At 45.6% G+C, this 20,742-nt stretch overlaps 1 protein-coding gene across 1 annotated transcript in view; it reads right to left on the minus strand.

Moving 5' to 3' along the window:
• The window catches only part of LOC308120697 (uncharacterized protein), a gene marked incomplete at both ends in the record, with an annotated part of 352,259 nt that extends 340,849 nt beyond the window's left edge, over positions 1–11,410 (minus strand). The window contains one exon of the mRNA XM_080481466.1: positions 10,693–11,410. Within this exon, the coding sequence (XP_080337592.1) occupies positions 10,693–11,410 (718 nt within the window). The remainder of the gene's footprint in view (positions 1–10,692) is intronic.
• Between the last annotated feature and the right edge of the window lie 9,332 nt (positions 11,411–20,742).

Consider the following 20,742-nt stretch of genomic DNA (forward strand, 5'->3'; position numbering starts at 1 on the left):
CAGGAAATTATTTCTCGCTGAGCTTAACATCCTAAATCCTCCCAAACTGTAGTGTTTCCAAAATAAAACCGTCTTCCTCTGACACTAAAGTCGCTGTCTCGACTGTCTCCTCCACGCCTCTTTGTTCTATTTCCTCCAGTGCTGTCAGGCTCCAAGGCCTCCGCCAGAGCAGCCAGCTCCGCACAGCCTCCCAGAGAGAAGCTGGCAACAATCTTTGAAGCTAAAAATAACCACAGCAAAATGCAGCAAGCTCGGGATAATCAGAACCCGACGCCCATATGCAGGACCGTTTACTCAGAGGGCCGCCTGCTAAAGTGCTGAGTGGCAAAAGACCTGGATACCATCACAAGATCAATATTCTGAGCAGGGGAGAGGAGGGCGAAGGTGCCTCATATTATGCAAAAAAGAAAAATGTGCCACTGAATGATATCGGATTAGTTTGAGGCAATCACATGATGCTGGAGTTAATTTATTTTGGAATTTGTTTTTCCAAATATGATTTAAAATCAGATTTATATGCAACAATCTGTTCACTGTAATTCAAACACAGCCCCTTAGAGGGCTTTTCTTCCTAAACTGGACATGCTTGTGATAAAAATACATTCCATGAAATATACTGACTTCTGGTAATCAGCAGATTTAACTGAAAACAGAACAAAGAATAAATATAGCAGGTATTAATTGACTTGTACTCCTCTGAAAATGTTTCCCTAACATGCTGGAGAAAAGATTCAAACTTGTACAGAACATTTTGCAAACAGAAGATGATAGAACAGCCTCTGATTCACTTCCAACCTGAACAACTCCCAAAGTAACTTTCCAGAGCGTGCAGAGCATCTCTAATGACAGTGAGCCCGGTCCGGCCAACCCCAGCAGCAGGACTGCAGGTAATATGAATCAGAAGTTCTGACCTTGAGAGAAGTGGGGGGGTCGCAGTGCAGAGGAGGGAAAAACATTCAATCACACAGCCGGGCTAATGAAAGAAATCATATGAGACAAGAAGTGGATCTGGCCTGAACTGTGGGGCTCCCTGTGAGCGCTGTGCTCACCCAGGTTAAATAATCACGAGCCAGCATTTTATCTTCTCTAATGGTATTGTTTACTGCCAGGTGCCAGCAGCATAATGAGCAGGAGGCAGGCAGACAGACTTTCCTTCACACCATTCATCACCGCACAATATTTGGTGCCTGACGCATGAGAGGTCAAACCATGTCACTCGGCTTTACGGACAGAAGTTAATGTCCACATATGGAGGCCGGCAAATTGATCAAGGTACATTCCCACCCGTCTCTGTCTCTTTAGGGACTCGATGTAGAGTTAAGACATAATGACCGTATTAATAAGGAAAGCCATCGAGATAGTCGGCACACAGTGGGTGGAAAATACATTTTACAAATGGATGTTTGTTTATGTGTTGCTCCTGTTGAGGCATATATATATATATATATATATATATATATATATATATATATATATATATATATATATATATATATATATATATATATACATCCAACGCCTTACAAAAAAGGGAAAGTAACTTTCACAGCTATGTAATTACCATTCACAAAAACACGGCATGAGGAAATGAACAGCTATCGACTCTGTGGTTTATGTACATATTTCTGAGACAAAAAACATATTAAGTACCTCAAAGATACTTTTGCTGCAGTTACTGCAGGAAGGGACTCTGCTGTTTGTCCTCTGCAAAATGAAGCCGCTGACGTTCAGCTACATCATGAGGAAAACTCCTGATGCACAAGTGCTGTTGTGTTGAGTGAGACACAGCCGCTTGTCAGAACTCGTCACTTCCATCAACTGTATGATCTAGATTTGTGGTGTAAAAAAAACCAAAACGCTATGATACATGATACGTTACTTGGTACATGGTAGCAGCACTGCTGGTAAACTGTAAACCAGTAAACTGCCCACTCACCGCCTCTGAAATACACCAGCGAAATGAGCCGCTGGCTGTGGTTGAGCTCATCAGCGCCTGGTATTTACTCGATTACTCGTACTCGACGGTTTGCTGCCGTCGGCCCGCCGACAGATTTAATAAAGGTGAACTGTGAAGGTGAACCCTGTGCAAATCACTTTCCTCTTTAGGAATAACTTATTTATCACCCACCCAAAATCAATGTGTGTTCTATATCCTCTGATGTATTATAGATCATTTGGAAACAAGACAAGCTTTTTGACTTTTTTCTGTCAGTTTTTATGGAATATCTTACAGGAAAATCAAGACGTGTATATTAACTTGTAAAAACTACATGCTGACTTCCGCAGTTTAAATTGTAATTATAATTGGAATATTAAGGACCACTAGAGTTAGAAGCTCCTCTACAAACTGGGCTGCAGAAGTCAGGATGGCCAGAATGAAATTGATGGATACCAGCAAATGAATTATGAATACAGTCCTCACATGTACTGACAACATGAACAAAGGTAGAGCTAAACTTTGAAAATTGGATTTTCCTGCACGGTTACTATTCCAGAGTTTTAATTGGACAGTCACTGCAATAACAATCCTACTTGGTGGTCTTTATGGATACAGCATTAGAACACAGTGAACAGGCCATGTCAGGAGTTTTCTCCTCCTCAGACTCGTTCCAGACATCGTGTCTGGATGAGACGAGTCGCCACAGGAGCTCGATTCCCCCACAGAACACTAAACAAACTGGAGCTTCTGGATATCCAGATTCTAACACCTCGGAGGACGGGGACGTCGGAGCAGTCAGCCGGCGGCTGGCAGCTTCCTCCTTAGAGCCGGCGCAGGGCCGCAGAATCGCAGCAAAGGAATTAGCTCCTCTTACATCTCGGCAGGCGTCACCTGCTCTGCCGGCAGCTCCCATGAAATGGCACAAGCCTCATCTAATCAAGGCAGCTTAAACCCACATGAATTATTAAAGGTGCCTGTGAAGTTAGCGGCAGCATTTAAGCACTTTGTACTTCATCATCTGGACGTGGCAGATAAAAGGAGAAGATGGGAGGCAAAGTTGACAAAGTTTTGTCTTCATGATGAGACACTCTCACCTGTCCTGCAGACTGAAGGCTGTCGCCCACTGTGAGGCGGATTGCTCAGCGTGGGATAATTCACCATCCTCAATTATTTACACTTCCAACTACATATTGAACATGTTTCTCTTTCGCGTCATTAAAGTTTGATCACTCGTTCTCCTGCAAGACGTTTCATCAGAGTGAATCAAAGTGACGTTAAGCTAGATTTGCACGGCATCGCCGCCAAATTAAAAATCTAACGCGGGGTGAGATGACAGCGTTCTGATGTGTTGGGTTCGTGGTCAGACAGCAGACTGCGTCAGCAGGAAACTCACATGGGGGGGGGGGTTCTAAATGAAAAGAAAAAGCTTTGATCTTTTAGGAGCCAGTTGTGTTTGGTCGGATGTTTTCCCGGCACAGAGACAAAGTGGAGCACGAAGGAAGCCGGGCATTTATCATTTAGATGAATGAGGGGAACCAGTGGAAATATTGTTTTTTCTTTCATTATAAAGCCCTTGTGAAGACCGCTGCAGGGTACATTAGGACTGAAACGTATTCAGTCATTGGTGGAAATCCCAGGGGAAGAGGGGGATTTATTGTAATATATCATTTAGCAAAACTATTTATTACTCTTATATGATAGAATTTGTGGGGTTTTCTCATGGTCCTCTGGCTTTAACAGTCCAGCAAAATGCATTTGACATTTTGGCCCCTGGTCCAGTGGAAATGTAAGACTTCTGGAGAGTTTTGGTTTGAGTTTGAGCCACTGAAGACAACTTTCTGAAAATTCTGTATCTCTGTAGAAATGAGAGAAAAACCTACTCATTTTTTTACAGAAAATATACAATATTACTAGTAGTAGTAGTAGTAGTAGTAGTAGTATTTGTATTGTTGTTATCATGATTGTTGTTCTGATTATTAATAATATTATTTTTATATTTGTTTTTTCTCATAGTATTATTTGTACTACCATTATTGTTTCATTGGCTTTTATCTTAAAATGTTTGAAATAAAGATCCAAAAAAACACAACCCATGGGCTGTCACATGGACTTGGTACTTTTATTTTGACAGTCACCATAATAACAATCCAGCTTGGTGGTCTGTCCACTAGAATGTCCGTGTCCTCCCAGTGTTGACCTCATTGTTCTCTGCTCTGTGTGCACATGTGTGCTTTTAGTAACTCAAACTAACAATGCAGCAACAATTCAAACGGCTCTATGAAGGGAAGCAGTAGTTGGGAGTAAAGTGCACTTTGAACAAGTTATATGATCAAATGAAAATGAATTCCGGCCCACTGTTACTTGATGCTGGATCTTTCCTCAGGAAATGTAAAAGTGGTATTAAATCTGCTGACTGTGCAGCCTGAACATCTCGCTCTGGCCTGCAGACATTAGAGACATTAGATTTCACACCTCAGAAACATTGTCTTTCATAACACATAAAGGAGGGATAGAAGTACATCACAGTAATCCTGTATTTGATTTAGATTTCATCAATATGTTACATTCCTCAGAAAGCTTTGTCCTAAAATGTCCAGATGTAAGAAATCAATAAGAAAATGATGCAACTGTCCTCTCTCAGTTGACTGACATGTCCTGGATGCATGAAGGCCCAGTATTTGGTGTGTACTGTGTACGGGTGCATGCATTGGGAGAAAAACCAAAAAGCCACTGGGAACTTGTTACTAAGCAGCTTCCAGAGAACTAATCCAAGTGTAAAGATCGTAAACGCTCCAATCTGGTTAAAACCTAAAATCTGGTTTAAAACCTAAACGCTGTGCCTGTGAGATGATTAGTGGAACACAAACATGTGGAGTGGTTGGGTTAATATTGGCCGGCGCTGATGAAAGACAAAGTCAATTTGTAGGTTTTAGGAAGGAGCTGAACAGACGACGGTGGAACCCGGCTGCTGGAGCTGATCCTCCATGTGCAGGGTTGGGCCTGTTCTGGTTCACCAGTCCAGGATGGACACGACAGAGAAACACTCGTTCAGACCCAGTACCTAACCAACTGAGAGATTCTTCTCCTTTCATAGGTAACTGGACTAAACATGACCATGAACGAGCCTGGGATCCTGATGCTGTGATGCAGCGCTGGAAACCACTGCACCGCCAGAGTTTGGCTGCTAAACTAGCATTAGCCTCAATGCTACCTGCTGCAGAGGGAGTTGGTTTTTTTAAACTGTATTTTACACCAGAAGGTTTCATTGACATTGACTTCATGTTGAGACTGTCGGTAGTGTTCCGTACTAATTATTTGGTTTAGAAATAGATATGTGTCTGACACTGCTGATAAAGATGATAAAACCTGCTGGAGGAGGCTGTATGCAGGAGGCTGTATGCAGGAGGCGGTATGCAGGAGGCGGTATGCAGGAGGTTGTATGCAGGAGGTTGTATGCAGGAGGCTGTATGCAGGAGGCTGTATGCAGGAGGCTGTATGCAGGAGGCTGTATGCAGGAGGCTGTATGCAGGAGGTTGTATGCAGGAGGCGGTATGCAGGAGGCTGTATGCAGGTTTAATATTTTCCTTTCTGTATTTAAAGTTTGTCGTCTTCTGTGCCTCAACATCCTTACGCACTTTTTTTTTTAAATTTCGTCACTTCGGATGCCTTGTGCCTGTCAGATCAGCTTCTTTTCACCGTCATGCCAGATCTGACATTTCTCTTTGCATTTGTGACGTGGTTTTAATTTTCTGAACACACACCAGTGAGCCTGACATGTCAGAGACACTGGATACAACCTCCCCGCATTACGCCGTTGTCACAGAAAGCAGCAATAAACACCACTTTACTTTCGGCGGTTGTCAGGTCTGTGCTGTTAATTTAAGCGTAAACTCTTTCCCCAGGCTTCCTCAGTGTACCCTTGAGGTATCCTGAAACACAGCGGAGAGAAAACGCCGTCTTAAACATGTCACCTCGCCATCATTTAATAAAACACATCCTGCCACAGACTATACATCAAAACAATCCCGCGGCAGTCAGGTAGCTGTTTGGAAGCCCATGCAGAGAGTGTGACTGATAGGTGGGCAGATGTAATGCTGTTGCATCCACAGTGGTGGTGATGGGCTGTTAATCTGGATTTAGGTTTCATGGCCACTGTCTGACAGGAACCTAATCCTGCTGAGTGGCTCAGAGACAAAGACCAAAGAGTCTGGGACTGGAAGCCTCGGCTGTGCTGATCATGTGGTAATGAAGAATTGAAAACCGTCGTCTGATGTCTGATAAACTGCATCTTACAACACACACACGGAAACTGTGTTGGGATTTAGAAGACTTTATCTGTTTTGTCCCTCACACTCACTACGCAGTCATTCCTGCGCTCCATGTTACCCCTCAGAGACGAGTGGAAACACCAAACTTTCCTTGTGTTTCGTCTGTTTACTGGAAGCCACTGAGGATGCCTGAGAAGGTGAACCCACTCGGGCTCTGCTGCTGCTGCTGCTCCCTGCTGCTGCTGCTGCTCCCTGGTGCTGCTGCTGCTCCCTGCTGCTGCTGCTGCACCCTGGTGCTGCTGCTGCACCCTGGTGCTGCTGCTGCTCCCTGCTGCACCCTGATGCTGCTGCTGCTCCCTGCTGCTGCTGCACCCTGATGCTGCTGCTGCACCCTGGTGCTGCTGTTGCACCCTGCTGCTGCTGCTGCACCCTGGTGCTGCTGCTGCTCCCTGCTGCACCCTGATGCTGCTGCTGCTCCCTGCTGCTGCTGCACCCTGCTGCTGCTGCTGCACCCTGGTGCTGCTGCTGCTCCCTGCTGCTGCTGCTCCCTGCTGCTGCACCCTGGTGCTGCTGCTGCTCCCTGCTGCTGCACCCTGGTGGTGCTGCTGCTGCACCCTGGTGCTGCTGCTGCTCCCTGCTGCTGCTGCACCCTGATGCTGCTGCTGCACCCTGGTGCTGCTGCTGCTGCACCCTGCTGCTGCTGAACCCTGCTGCTGCTGCTGCACCCTGGTGCTGCTGCTGCACCCTGGTGCTGCTGCTGCACCGCGGCCAGAGAGGTTCATAGTGTTGTGTTCTGTGTGCTTTCATTACAAAAACAAACATATGACAACGTTTTCAAGACGCTGCCATGTGGAGGCTAAACTTGTTAGTCTCATGATGGGTCCAGCCGAGCGCAGCCTGCCCGTCTTCCAGGACCAACTGGACTCAGCTCAGTGCCTCTCAGTTACATCAGCCTGATAGAATGTCATGAAAAAACATAGACTGGATATATTCCTATTCATAGATTTGTTTCTGCATCTTTGTATTTGATTTCAATTCAAAACGAGACTCTCAGTAGCAAAACCATCCAAGAAAGCCTTCCGGCCTCTCACCCTAAGATTTGTGCTTAGAACGAAGAATTAAGTCGGGGTCAGATCTGATCAGCAGTTCACATCCCCTCTGTGGTATTATCACTGAGCCTCGCCTCACACTGGGGGGGGGGGGGGGGGGGGGGGGGGGGGGTCTCAGCTCCCCAGAACAGCATCATCTCTCCAGTGTATCTTGCTTTATTCTGCTTCTGCAGCTTATTGAGTCGATATGATCCAAGATTTCATCAGATTCTGTATGACAATCTTTTTTTTACAAAGTGACATTTGCTAGAAGCGTCACATCTTCTCATGGTCTTCCAATCTGGATGTTTCTGACAGACCAGACGAGCCAGGAAGCCTTCAGATAGCTCCACAGCTCTTACAACAGCGGGGCTTCAGGGGCTACAAGTGCCATTCATTCATTCACTTTCTGCACTTCAAACAACGGCTGACAAGCTCCGTGTCGGCTTTCAAGTCAGTCTCCAAGACACACTTTTCAAAAGTGTCTTAAGATAAATGTAAGGCAGAGTTTCCATTCGAGTCTAACCTTTACTCTGAGATTTTACTGCCACAGTGGTTTGCCTGGTATTTCATTGATATTCATGCTGATATATGTTTGTTTGGTACGAAAGAAAAATGATTTTGATTTCTAAATGGACTGAAATGTGATCACATTCTAATTGTTATTGTCATTATTGGAGATGCAGCAATTTCAATTGCAAGAGGGGCTGGGATGGATGGATGGATGGATGGATGGACGGACGGACGGACGGATGGACGGACGGACGGATGGACGGACGGACGGATGGACGGACGGACGGATGGACGGACGGACGGATGGACGGACGGACGGATGGACGGACGGATGGATGGATGGACGGAAACATGCTGGCTTCTCCAAAGTGGTGTGATTTGTCTCATTAGGGACATCGGGTGGATTTTTCTTTTGCACGACATGGACGTTCCTGTTTGGTTCCCTGAGAGGACGAGTGGCAGCATCACAGCCCAGTGTGGGATGAAATCTATGTCACTTTTAATTTTGAGAGTAATGGGGACATTATTGATAACAGTTGGTCTGCTGCACTTAAATTCTCTCAATTTCTGAGCACAAGCCAACACAGGCAATCCAGTTATAGCACATAACACATTTCCACATAATGGATAGTTAATGTGAAAATGATGGCCTTTTCAAACCAAAGCAGCATGTGGGTGGTGGAACAGAAGGGTTGGGAGGGGGAAGGGTGTTTAGGATTATCCAACGAGTCGGCTAGTCTGTGGTGGCAGAACTTTCTCAGGCGAGCCGGGGAAGGAGTGACATTTTCCCTGGGATATCTATCAACCGGGCTTAATGGTTTTCATGAGCACTTGCTGGAGAAATGGCATTCTTTTTTTAATGGTTAATTAATTAATGAATGCATGATGATGAATAGCTCCTATTTTTCTTCCTGGTAATGAAATGATACACAGTTTTTTCCCTGATGTTTCTAATTATCAGAGGGAACGTTCCCTGGTCTCCGGTGTAATCTGCAGACCTTTTCATTATCGTGGACACAAAAGGAGCAGCTGCACCCTTGCAGCTCTGCAGACTTAAGCGAAAGCAGGTGGAGCAGAGTGAATGTTCTTATCAGTTATTTAATATATGATTGGCATCAAGTAATTATCAATCTTTTAATGAGCACTGACCATCATGTACTTCACACATTCCCAGTCACATCCTCAAGGCCTTTTTGCTCCATGAAACATGGACTTGTAGCACACAAAAGGGGAATTTCTGCATTGATCCGTCACTAAGTCACACACATTTTAACATTACCTCAGAAAATGAAACCTGTCACTTTTATACTGAAAAATGAAGAGATCCATACAACACAAGCTGATTTACATTATTTTCTCACACTCCAGACACGAGAGAAACCTGATAATCACAACGCATGATGTCACACTGTTAAAAATAAAGCCACTCCTGTGATTCTGAAGCAACGTCTGGCCCGAGCTGGGATCAGAGACGCAGCGCCACAAGCAGACGGAGATCCAGCACATAATGTGACACCATTTTGAGAGCAGAGAGATTTGTCGTGTGTGTGTGTGTTCGTGTTTGTGTGTGTGTGTGTGTGTGTGTGTGTGTGTGTTTGTGTGTGTTCGTGTGTGTGTGTGTGTGTGTTCGTGTTTGTGTGTGTGTGTGTGTGTGTGTTTGTGTTTGTGTGTGTGTGTTCGTGTTCGTGTGTGTGTGTGTGTGTGTGTGTTTGTGTGTGTGTTTGTGTGTGTTCGTGTGTGTGTGTGTGTGTGTGTGTGTGTTCGTGTTTGTGTGTGTTTGTGTTTGTGTGTGTGTTCGTGTTCGTGTGTGTGTGTGTGTGTGTGTGTTTGTGTGTGTGTGTGCCACCGATCAATAGCATGAGCACTAGCATGACTCCAATCAGGGACGGAGATGGTGAAAACACGCAGAAGCATCGGCGCCATTAACGGACGGATCGGAGTACATTTCTTTTGAACTCAAAGGCTGCAAATAGTGATCTTGTTTATCTGCTGGCAAACCTCTTTAAAAACACTCGTGCTGTTTGATTTAAGAGAAACGTGGAAATTGGGGGTTTGAGGTGAAGTGTCAATTCGCACTGGATGGAAACAACATCTGTCCATTGGCTTTGGAAATTCAAGGTTGCAGGTAAATAACAAACTGGTAGTTGAGTGAGTGTGCCTTCAGATGTGACACTATAAACACATTGTTAAATGACTCCAGATGGTGTAAATATGAGGGAGCGTTCACTTGATTACACCATAGTGACACTGACTTGTAGCACTGTAGCCCATGAACACGCATAATAATACTTAAACTGTCAAAAAGGTGGAGAAATGGAAAAACATACCATAAATATTGAATTATGTATGACTTGGTGGTGTCATAAGATACACAGAGTACATGTAAGACAACAAAGCATGGCCATCTTCCTCCATCTGAAGTCATGGTTCAGTCTCACCACACATTAAAACAACTTCCACACCAAACCTGCCCAATGTGGCACATCTGAAAGCATCTTTAGGTCTTTCCAGTGTTTCTGAGCAGGATGTCACAGCCCTGCTTACCAGCCACTAACCACATGATGCAGCAAAGACACAGATTATCGAGCCCGGCAGAGTTCAGATAGCCTTACTGTACAAGTCAATACAATTGATCATTCTTCCACAATATTCACGCTACAATAGTGTCAACTGCACAATTTCCAAACCAGCATGGCTGCATCCATCAATGGCAAACAACTGGTCTGGAGAAAACGGTGAAATCCTCACTTTGTCTTGAATAAATGGAAGTTTAAACATAATACTTGATGGTACTGAGAGGCGGCCGATTGGTGAACCTTTGACACACAGCTCAACACGCCAACGAGCTGGAAGCAAACAGTAGCAGAGTAGGTGGGAAACTTACGTGTTTTGCGGTGGCCGTGCGTCCGCGTGGCGAGCGTGGTGGAGACTGCCTCAGTAGTAGTATGATCCCCGGCCCACATCTGCGTAGAGTCATGAAGGACTGTTGGATTGGAGGGAGACGAGCTGGATGTTGCAGATTTGATGATGAAGGTCGTCCGTGGCGCTGCTGTGGTCGTAGGAGGTCCACGTCCGTTATGATTTCCAGGATTCCGAAGGGTAACTTGACTTCCTGAAGCCCCACCAGCTCTGGGGTTCACGGCAGTGGTAGTGGTAGTGCCGCGAGTTCTATCCTTTGTCACAGTTGCAGTTCTCTGTGTGGGGTTCCCGCCAACAACTGTAGGAGTGGACGTTGTTGTGGTGGTTGTCTCAGGACCTTTGGGAATCCCGCTTGGCTTAGAAAGGAAAATAGGATCTTGGCCTATTCGATTAGCATCCACCAAATCTGTTGGCACATAATCCCGCACTGTACCAACTACAATCCATTTGAGCAGCATCAAGCTCAATCCAAGGCCAATGAAACCAATGAGTAGAGGGACCACACACAGCCAAGTCTGCTGGCGAGGCCACACTGCACATCGTAGGGGACCCGGGTCCTGGGCCGGGCCCTCTCCTCGGCCTCCGGAGGCCCCTGGAGCCTCGGGTTCCTCCAGGATCACTGCCCCGGATACTGCTGCTCCCGAACACTCACTCATCCTTCCCTTCCGTCCTTTATGGCTCATTGAGGGCTAACCCTGCGATAGGCATCGGAAGCATATGGCAGAAAAATCCCCGACAGTGCCGGACATGAAGAAAAGACGACGGGTGAAGTGATGAAATAGATAAAAAGATACCTTACGAAATCTGATCTTCAAAGAGACTGACACATAAATGGATATTCCAAGGAAAGAGAAAAGGGGAGGGGTGCAGGAGGTACATGCAGACACACAATTACAATCACTCACACTCACACTCAGACACCCAGTGAGAAACAGCCGAGCTGGCGTCGACGGATAATCGCCCGAAGAGTCCGTGTTCAGTCCTGCCCAACTCTCGATGTCCAAGAGAAGCAACAATGAACTCCAGGAGTGTTCACTGCAGGGTGAACAAGAGAAGTGGAAGAAGTGATGCCTCTAATGGCAGGAAAGAGGGACAAAAGATGGACGGGAGGTGTGGGTGGGAAGGAGCAGCTTCACATTGGAACATTTGAGCAGTCTGTGGCTTCAGTGTTGGGATGCCATTGCAGCAGAAATCCAACTAGTTTTCACTTAGCATGCCTGTGTGTCCCCACCACGTACAATCCTCGACGGGACAGTACGTCTACTGGAGGTCTGAAACTGAGTGCTTCCCCATCCAGTGAGTGCTTCCACTCCCCGACGCAGTCTCCTCCGACGGCTTCAGCAGAGTCGGCGTCCTGAGGATCCCAAAATCAGTTTGTTTTTGTAACAAACAGATTGCGAGCAGGAGACCAATCGCTCCTGCGTCTGCAGCACCCTGCTACGATTATCCGCTGCCTCTGTCACCCTTCGCTTTGCAATCAGCCACTCCTCTACGTTCTTCTTCGGGAACCAGAGAATATTCTCACTCTTTGAATGGAGACCCACTTTGCTTCCTCTTTGTGCTCTAAATTCCAGTGCGGGTGAAAAAGGGAAAGCGGTACAATCCAGTCAGTTTTTTTTTGTCCAGATCAAGTCCAAAGAAACACTTTGGATGAGGATAGAAAGGGGGACAGAGCAAATAAAGAATGAAGGGTGTTGTCACGCAGTATCACAGGGCGGATGAATCTGCAACTGCGACGCGTGATCCTGCTCCTTCTCCAGCCGGCTGTGGATCAGATTTCCCCAAGCTGTCCGCTCAGCTCTCCACTGGCTCAGGATACTGTTCGTTAATACTGCAGCAAGCGCTCCCAAAGCCTCTTCTCATCTGTTTGCAGGGAACATTCCGCCACAGAGGGATACAATGAGAGAAGCAGGAGAGCAGCTGATGGAAAATAATTGAAAGAGCAAGAAATGAAAAGGAAAATAAGAAAAAACAGAAAGAAGAGACCACAGTTTAAAAAGATTCCCAGCGATTCTCTGTGGTATCTCTGGAGGTGATTTTAACGCCTGTGCTCCTTCCAGCCCGCCTGTGATTTGTCGGTCTGGTTGCTGGGATCCTCTGCTCGTCCTTCCCTCCAGGATGCTTTCGTGGAGATGATTAGAGACGGGCGCCCCGCGCTGGGATGAGAACTTGCAGCCGCAGCATTAAAAACCTCCCTAACCCCCCCTCGGGGTGAGCAACATCCGACGATGCAGCTGTCTTTACCTGTGGCGATTCTGATGCAGACACATACAGCTGCCTCCCGAGCTGTCGCCACTGAGAGACAGAACGAATGAGGAGGGGGAGAAAAAAAAACGCAGGCACAGACCGAGCGGAGCGCAATGGTAGAGCAGGGAGAGAGAGAGAGAGAGAGAGAGAGAGAAAGAGAGAGAGAGGAGGGGGGAGGGAAAAGAGGCTGCACCTGCTAGATGCACCAGCGCTGGGAAGCTTGCCCACCTCCGTTAGCAGGGAGGGGAGAGAGTGGAGATGCAGAATGCATACAGAAGACCAGGAAAAAAAGAGGAGTGGAGGTGCGTGTACAGAAAAAGATAATGAGAGTGGGAGGTGGAGTGCAGAGAGAGAGAGAGAGAGAGAGAGAGAGAGCTCTGCAGCGACAGACCAGGCAGTTGACGACAAGATGCCGAGTCCCAGACGGATGAGAGGGGAGGCAGGATGCAGGAGCTGCCAGTCACTGGTTAGGCCCCGCCCACTGCTCAGCACCGGAGAACAGGAAGGAACCTACATCAGACTCATCTGCAAACACAAGCTGATTTTAAGAGCTTGAACATATGACCATACTCTAAGATATTAAAATTTCAAGTTTGTCTCCATTACTGCGAAAAATTTACAATTTGAATAATTACTCACAATATTACTCCCTAAATATTGAATGGAATATCTGAATTAACTGCGTAATGAATTTATTCATGCTATGAATGTTGAAGAGAAGCGATTGAATATTATGCATCATAAACCCGACATGTACCTGAATATGAGGCAACGTGTTTCCCAGTAATGTTTAGATAAGTTGCTGATCTCAGCTGACGACAGTCTGGAGTGTGCAGCAGGTTTGATCCACGTTAGAGTCTGAAGCTCCTTCAAGTCAGAGTTCTAATCATTTGATCTTTAATAGGTTGTTTTTCACGCAATCTGTTCTTAATTAGTTTCCTGAGGACTTTTACTCTCAGCATTCAGACTTTTGAATATTAATTCTAACCTCATGGCGGACAACTCCATTTATGAGATCTAACACAGACAAAACAAAAAAAGAGAAGTATTATTTGAGTGAAATAGCTTTACTAAGAAGTACAGTTGCAGTTTTAAACTTGACCTTATCCCAAATGTTCATTCTTTATTCTTCATTATTGATTTGTTCCACACATGACATATTTAAATATATATATATATCTATATATATATAAATCTGGTTTGTATTTCATCTGATGCAGGGGCGTCTAACACCGAGCCCGAGGTCCAAAACTGGTTCGGAAGAGGCTCCGGTCCGGTCCAACCGACAAACTGTTAACATTAAACCAATGTCTTCAGAGTAGAGAAACAACACGACACTCATCCTCCAGCTGAGCTAGCTAGCATTAGCCTCAACGCCATGCTGTCAGGGAGAGGCTGTAAAAACTCCCAGGATGCAACAGGAGATGTTTTCTGGACATTACACTGGATTTTTCACCAGAAGGTTTCATTAGATTGGCTTAATGTTGAGATTGTGGTGAAAATGTGGATCACAACAGAGTTCTGGTTCAACTTCAAGGTTATCATGGCCGCCTCTCCCCGCTCAGGATGAAATTGGTCTGCATGTTGCTCCTGAACTAAAATGTGTTTGACACCCTGATCTAATGGGCCTGCGGGCGAGTAAATGCATCAATCTATCTCAGAGGAACACTGTGTGAAACAACCTGTGAGATGCTTGCTGTAAAACCAGACAGAGTCTCCTCTTTTCCTCTGTGTGTGTGTGTGTGTGTGTGTGTGTGTGTGTGTGTGTGTGTGTGTGTGTGTGTGTGTGTGTGTGTGTGTGTGTGTGTGTGATAGCATCACTACACAGACAGGCATAAAGTCATGCAGATAGCCATCTGCCCGTGGGAGAAGCTTTCAATTGGTCTCGTGGGGGAACTCAGGGGATGTTGTTGGTTTTTAACGCCTCTGTCTATCCCCCCGTCAGACTAATATATGGTAGCCAGAGTCTGTTAGAGCAGGCTGCATGATACTGTGTGCCTTTAAAGAATTGTCAATAATGAGACTGGTGCAGCCACCGGGACACACTTTCCATTTGATCAGGACTTCTGATAGCATGAACAATATATGGCCCAACTGTTAAACTGATGAGAGCTACAATTACAGAAGCGTCAGCTTTCTTTCAGTGTCTTCAAATATTCTGACTGGGGTACAGGATTCACAACAGCAGATATGGAAACTCTGGATTATGAATAGACGTACAATTCAGCTATTCTGTTCCCTGAATTCTAAAGTGGAGCAGGAGAGTGTGAAGGTGAACATCAACTCTCTTAATTGTAATATATCACAGCCTGTGCTGGATTATGGCCTAATCTCAGGTCTTTACCTGCAGTCAGTGAGTGTGTGTGTGTGTGTGTGTGTGTGTGTGTGTGTGTGTGTGTGTGTGTGTGTGTGTGTGTGTGTGTGTGTGTGTGTGTGTGTGTGTGTGTGTGAGTGTGAGTGTGTGTGTGTTCGAGACTCATGTTGAGAAAAGTCAGTGTGTCTTTAAACTGAACTTTAACTTTAAGATGAGAAAAGTTGCTCTCTTCACAGAGAGGAGCTGGAGGCAGGAAGAGCTTCCACTGCTCGGTGCAGGAAGAGCTTCCACTGCTCGGTGCAGGAAGAGCTTCCACTGCTCGGTGCAGGAAGAGCTTCCACTGCTCGGTGCAGGAAGAGCTTCCACTGCTCGGTGCAGGAGGAGTTTCCACTGCTCGGTGCAGGAGGAGCTTCCACTGCTCGGTGCAGGAGGGGCTTCCACTGCTCGGTGCAGGAGGGGCTTCCACTGCTCGGTGCAGGAGGGGCTTCCACTGCTCGGTGCAGGATGATACCAACTGGCTAAACACCTTCAGAAAGCCATGAGATTACTCAGCTGAGCGCTCTGCAGTATCAGTCTCAGTGAAAGCTGAAGTAGCTTTTAACCCAGAGCAACCTTGCAGATAATAAGAAGTGAAATGGGTTAATGGCTGTATTATCCATAGGCACTGTGACATGACAGGAACAATGGAGCGCAGGGAGACAGTACTTCATCTGCACTCAGGTGGACTGTGATCATAGAGCTAAAGTAAGACTGTTACAAGTAAAAGCGTAGTTACTGAATTACATGAAACCAATACTTTTTGTCCACATGTCTTACAGGTCCGTGTTTAAACTTGGGGAGGAGCAGTGGTGAGCACATTCCAGGCTGGAACCTCCAGGAACATCCCAATGCTGCGAGCTGGACTGCTGACATGAAACTGCTGCTGGGAGTTGATGTCAGTGTGTGGTTGTGTGTGTGTCCTGTGATAGACTGGAGACCTGTCCAGGTGCACCTGTCCTCACCTGTCCTCACCTGTCCTCACCTGTCCAGTGAGACAAAAAACTCATAAAATTGTTGTGGTCCAACAGAAAGCATTACATAACATAGCAACACGTGGCCATACGATCTCCTTGCTAATGAATCTTTGAATATTGAAAATTCGATTAGAAATTATTTCAAATGCTAAATTATAGATCAGAAAAAGGTGAAAACAGCAACGCGCTGATGAAACGGACAGTGTCATGGTAATCCTGCCGTTGTGCTGAACTGTCTGTCACACAGGGCCTCTAGCTACTGCATCGTTGTATTGCTGAGCCTTCGCTGGCGACTCATTTATCGTGGTACATATCACTTTCAGTGCTCATGCCATCTGTTGTTTACGTCACACGCTGTAATCCCACCAGTCATCACCACAGACGCCCAGTGTTAGATTACAGATTGTTTAGCATATCGGACGTATTGAAAATCCCTTCAAATCTGGCTCATATGGGCCAAAGCTGCTTCTGAACCACAGGGTGACTTCAATCAGAGTGAAGACTCAACTAAAGTCACACCAGTAGAATAGAGAAAATCCCACATATCAACTTTTTCATTGGGCCACATGAATCATAGGGAAAATTCATAAAGAGACCAAAATGTTCTGCCAATTTTATTTTCAAAATGCCAACAAACGTGTTGCTCTGGTCGTCTCAACATCTCTCACCGTTTCACTGCTCATGTTACATGTTGTTCGTCTCAACTCGTCCTTGAACTGCCTTTTCTTCCTCACACGCACCGTTGCTCAGAGTTGCACCATCTGAATAACATCCTTCCACAAAGAGGAGCATTGTAACTGCAGCAGCCTCACGCATCAGCAGAGATGCAGACTTCATCGGAAGCATTTCATCAGATTGAAGAACTAATCCGACCTAAATAAATACAAACGATGATGTTCAAACTGTCATCAATTGTAGAGTTATCAATTGATGATCCATGTCAGCTGCTTATTTCTGCAGCCCTGAAAGTGGATTATGAGATCTGGACTTTCTATTTGATTCTATGGTTGATGTAATCTGAGTAGTTGGAGGTTGTGGGGTGTTTGTTGAGCGAGCTGATCAGCGATCAGGTCCTGAACTCGAGGAAACTGAAGGAGGTGACGACTCCTTTAACTGAGCAGGACGATTGGACCGAGCTGTCCACACTAGAAGTCACATGTTTGTTTTATTTTTCTGTCATGGAACTAATGTTTAGAGCTCATTGTTCTCTGCTGCATGTGTGTGTGTGTGTGTGTGTGTGTGTGTGTGTGTGTGTGTGTGTGTGTGTGTGTGTGTGTGTGTGTGTGTGTGTGTGTGTGTGTGTGTGTGTGTGTGTGTGTGTGTGTGTGTGCTTTAAGCACTCAAAGTAATAACAGCACCAACTAGTGGACCAACATGGAAACTACATTTTCTGTGTTTTTGTTGTTTCCATGAAAGCGGACATTGTTTTCAAATTGAAACTTTTTCTGAAATGAAAACTTATTTCTGAATTTCCACTCATCACAGTGAGTCCCAGCCGCTCTGTTCTCTTCATCACCTGGACCACACTCATCCTCTCGCTCCTCCTCCAGCTCTATGGAGGTCCTGAGAAGTGGAGCAGTGGAGTTTCCATTCTCCCACTGTCCCTGTATGGTTCCATGATTGAACAGAGACCAGCACACTGCTCTCTGATGGTTCCTCAGGCTGTTCTGATGAGACTCCCTGCTGCAGAACCTGGTTGGACTTGGTATATTTCCAGGTGTTCCAGTGGAGGACACAGTGGTTGATAAAGTTACTCTTGATTTTGACCGTTTATTTGCACGTTATTTGCGATTCGCAGCTGAAAACTGCTGTTTTGCCCCAGTAACTGCCATCTCTGTTTCCAGCTCCAGCCTTTCCTTCCTCATCTTCAGCTCCTCTTGCTGCTCCTCCAGAGCAGGTCTCTCCCTCAACGCTACAGAGCAGCCTCCAGTGCTGCTCTCTCTACTTGGGCCTGTCTGCATGCTGATGAGATGGAAGATCTGATTTTTGAGCTGGTGTCATTTTTCATCTTGGATTTTGCAGTATGTGTAGAGGCTAACTGTGTTTTAGTTTCACCACTACCCGAGCCAGAACCCCACTGGGCTGCAGCTCATCAACGTTCACATTTTGCATTTGTACCTTGTCGTCAAAATCCATAATTGAATCAAACGCAATCAAAAACTCTGAATCAAACCAGAAACTCAAATACTTTTCCAACTAAAATATCTTTGACACACAGACCACCCACCCACAGTTCAATTGAATGTCCATTTTTACAAATACTTTGGATTCTTTAATTATGTATGCACCCAAAGTTTAATTGCCATAGTTGGTAGTGTTACACATACCTGAAGTCCAGTAGGTGCAGTGAAGAAACCCGGCACTGATCAGTGGTTGAGGTTCTGTGGTCCTGAATTGATTGTTGAGAGCAGGTTCCCGTTCCACATTGTCCAAAGCCGACGACTTGATCCCCTCGATCAGCTGCTGTCGGACGCCACCGTGCAAAGAATGTCTTTTCATTACTGTCCAAAGTTTCACCACTTGGCAGAGAGCCAACACCGACTGTCTCCCGTCAGCTGCTGCAGGTGAACGGTTCTGGTTCTGGTCCACTGCTGCAGTCCATCCAGTTCACCGAGCAGTTTACAGACTGGATTGTAGGAACACTTTAACCTGTTTAACGTTCTGCCCTGGTGAGGACGAGTCACTGGTTTTGACACGTTCAGGGGAAACAATGATCAGATATGACAAAACCATTTCTTGATATCCACAAGTCGATGCCCATCATCAACACCCAGCCCAGTACTGAGCTCCTATAACAGTAAACGTTTCCTCTGACTGCCACTCACCCTGACCGGTCTCCCTGACGTAGTCTGAAAACTGATTGGTCTCCTGGTCCTGCACACCTGGCATCAATTACCTGGAAGATGTATAACCTCCACCTTGCCCTAGCTCCACCTAGTGGCTGAACATAAAACCTGTACAGGTGACCAGGAAAAGGGAGCACACACAGAGAAAACAGAAATAAACAATAAACCCTTATGAAACATAAAATAGCTCCTACATGTACAAACTCTGAGGTTTCTTCTTGACAGAGACGGAGGACACCTCGGTACTTCTTCCTCAACAGAACAACAGAAATATACATGACAAGAATGATCTCCTGCTGTTTTCTTATATACTAGTTTGATTTTAAAGGTTTCAGCAATAATAATGATAAAACCTTCATCAGTCTATAGTTTGAAAACTGGACAATGCTACAGTGGTAGAATAGAATAGAATAGAATAGAATAGAATAGAATAGAATAGAATAGAATAGAATAGAATCATTTGTATTTTAGACCCTCTATTGATACACTATCATATGTGTGTGATTACAAAATGAACATCACACATGGACTCTGACCTCTGTAATGGAGTAAGAGTAATATTTTAAACATGGTAATATGTATTACTTGTTCTCACCTGTGCCCTTGTTTTCTGAGACACTGCTCATATTTCATCTTGGGATGGATGACATCTGCTTTCTTGTAGATCTGCTCTATAAGTCGTATTTTTATCGTAGATGTCACCCACTGTCAATAATTCTCAGACTCATTTAATCAGCAGGCAGAATCAAATCAATGCAGCTTGAAGTAAAAAAAAACATTTTGAATATCTGCATTATTGATTCATGACATAAAATGAATTGGGTTCAGATTATTTTAATTAATAATAAAGTTTCTCCAAATGATGGAATCAAAGCAGCAATATTCTTCCCTCTGATGTTACCTGAACAAATCAGACCAACTGCAGTAGAACATGCAGTAGTACCAAACTCGTTTCTGCACATTTACTGATCCTATGAGTAGCTAACAGAAGATGCTGGAACCAGTGAAGTACCAATACCAGGATCAGGTATCTGCTCTGATACTGTCTGGAGTACTCGTCATACTAGTAAAAGATCCCTGATACAACCGGAGAGGATTACGTGACGTCACCATCAGCAACCTGTAGCATGTATTGATGCTACATGCTACATGCTAAAGAGTTTCAGGCTCACATACCAGCGATGCTACATGCTACATGCTAAAGAGTTTCAGGCTCACATACCAGCGATGCTACATGCTACACATGATAAAGTGACTGGTCCTCTCCTCACCAGCCTCACAGTCTACAGTAGCATAGCAGAGCGGAGAGACACGCTCTGCGATGCTACTGTAGACTGTGGCGCTGGTGGAGGTGACGTAGTGTTGACACAGAGACTGGTGCTCACGTAGCGTCGATAGAGGCTGGTAGAGGTGACGTAGGGTCGACAAAGTGGCTGGTGGTGACGTAGCGTCGATAGAGGCTGGTGGAGGTGACGTAGGGTCGACATAGAGGCTGGTGGAGGTGACGTAGCATTGATAGAGGCTAGTAGAGGTGACGTAGCGTCAACCGGCTGGTGGTGACGTAGCGTCGATAGAGGCTGGTAGAGGTGACGTAG

The sequence above is a fragment of the Lipophrys pholis genome, assembly GCF_963383615.2.
Source record: "Lipophrys pholis genome assembly, chromosome: 15".
Lineage (NCBI taxonomy): Eukaryota > Metazoa > Chordata > Actinopteri > Blenniiformes > Blenniidae > Lipophrys > Lipophrys pholis.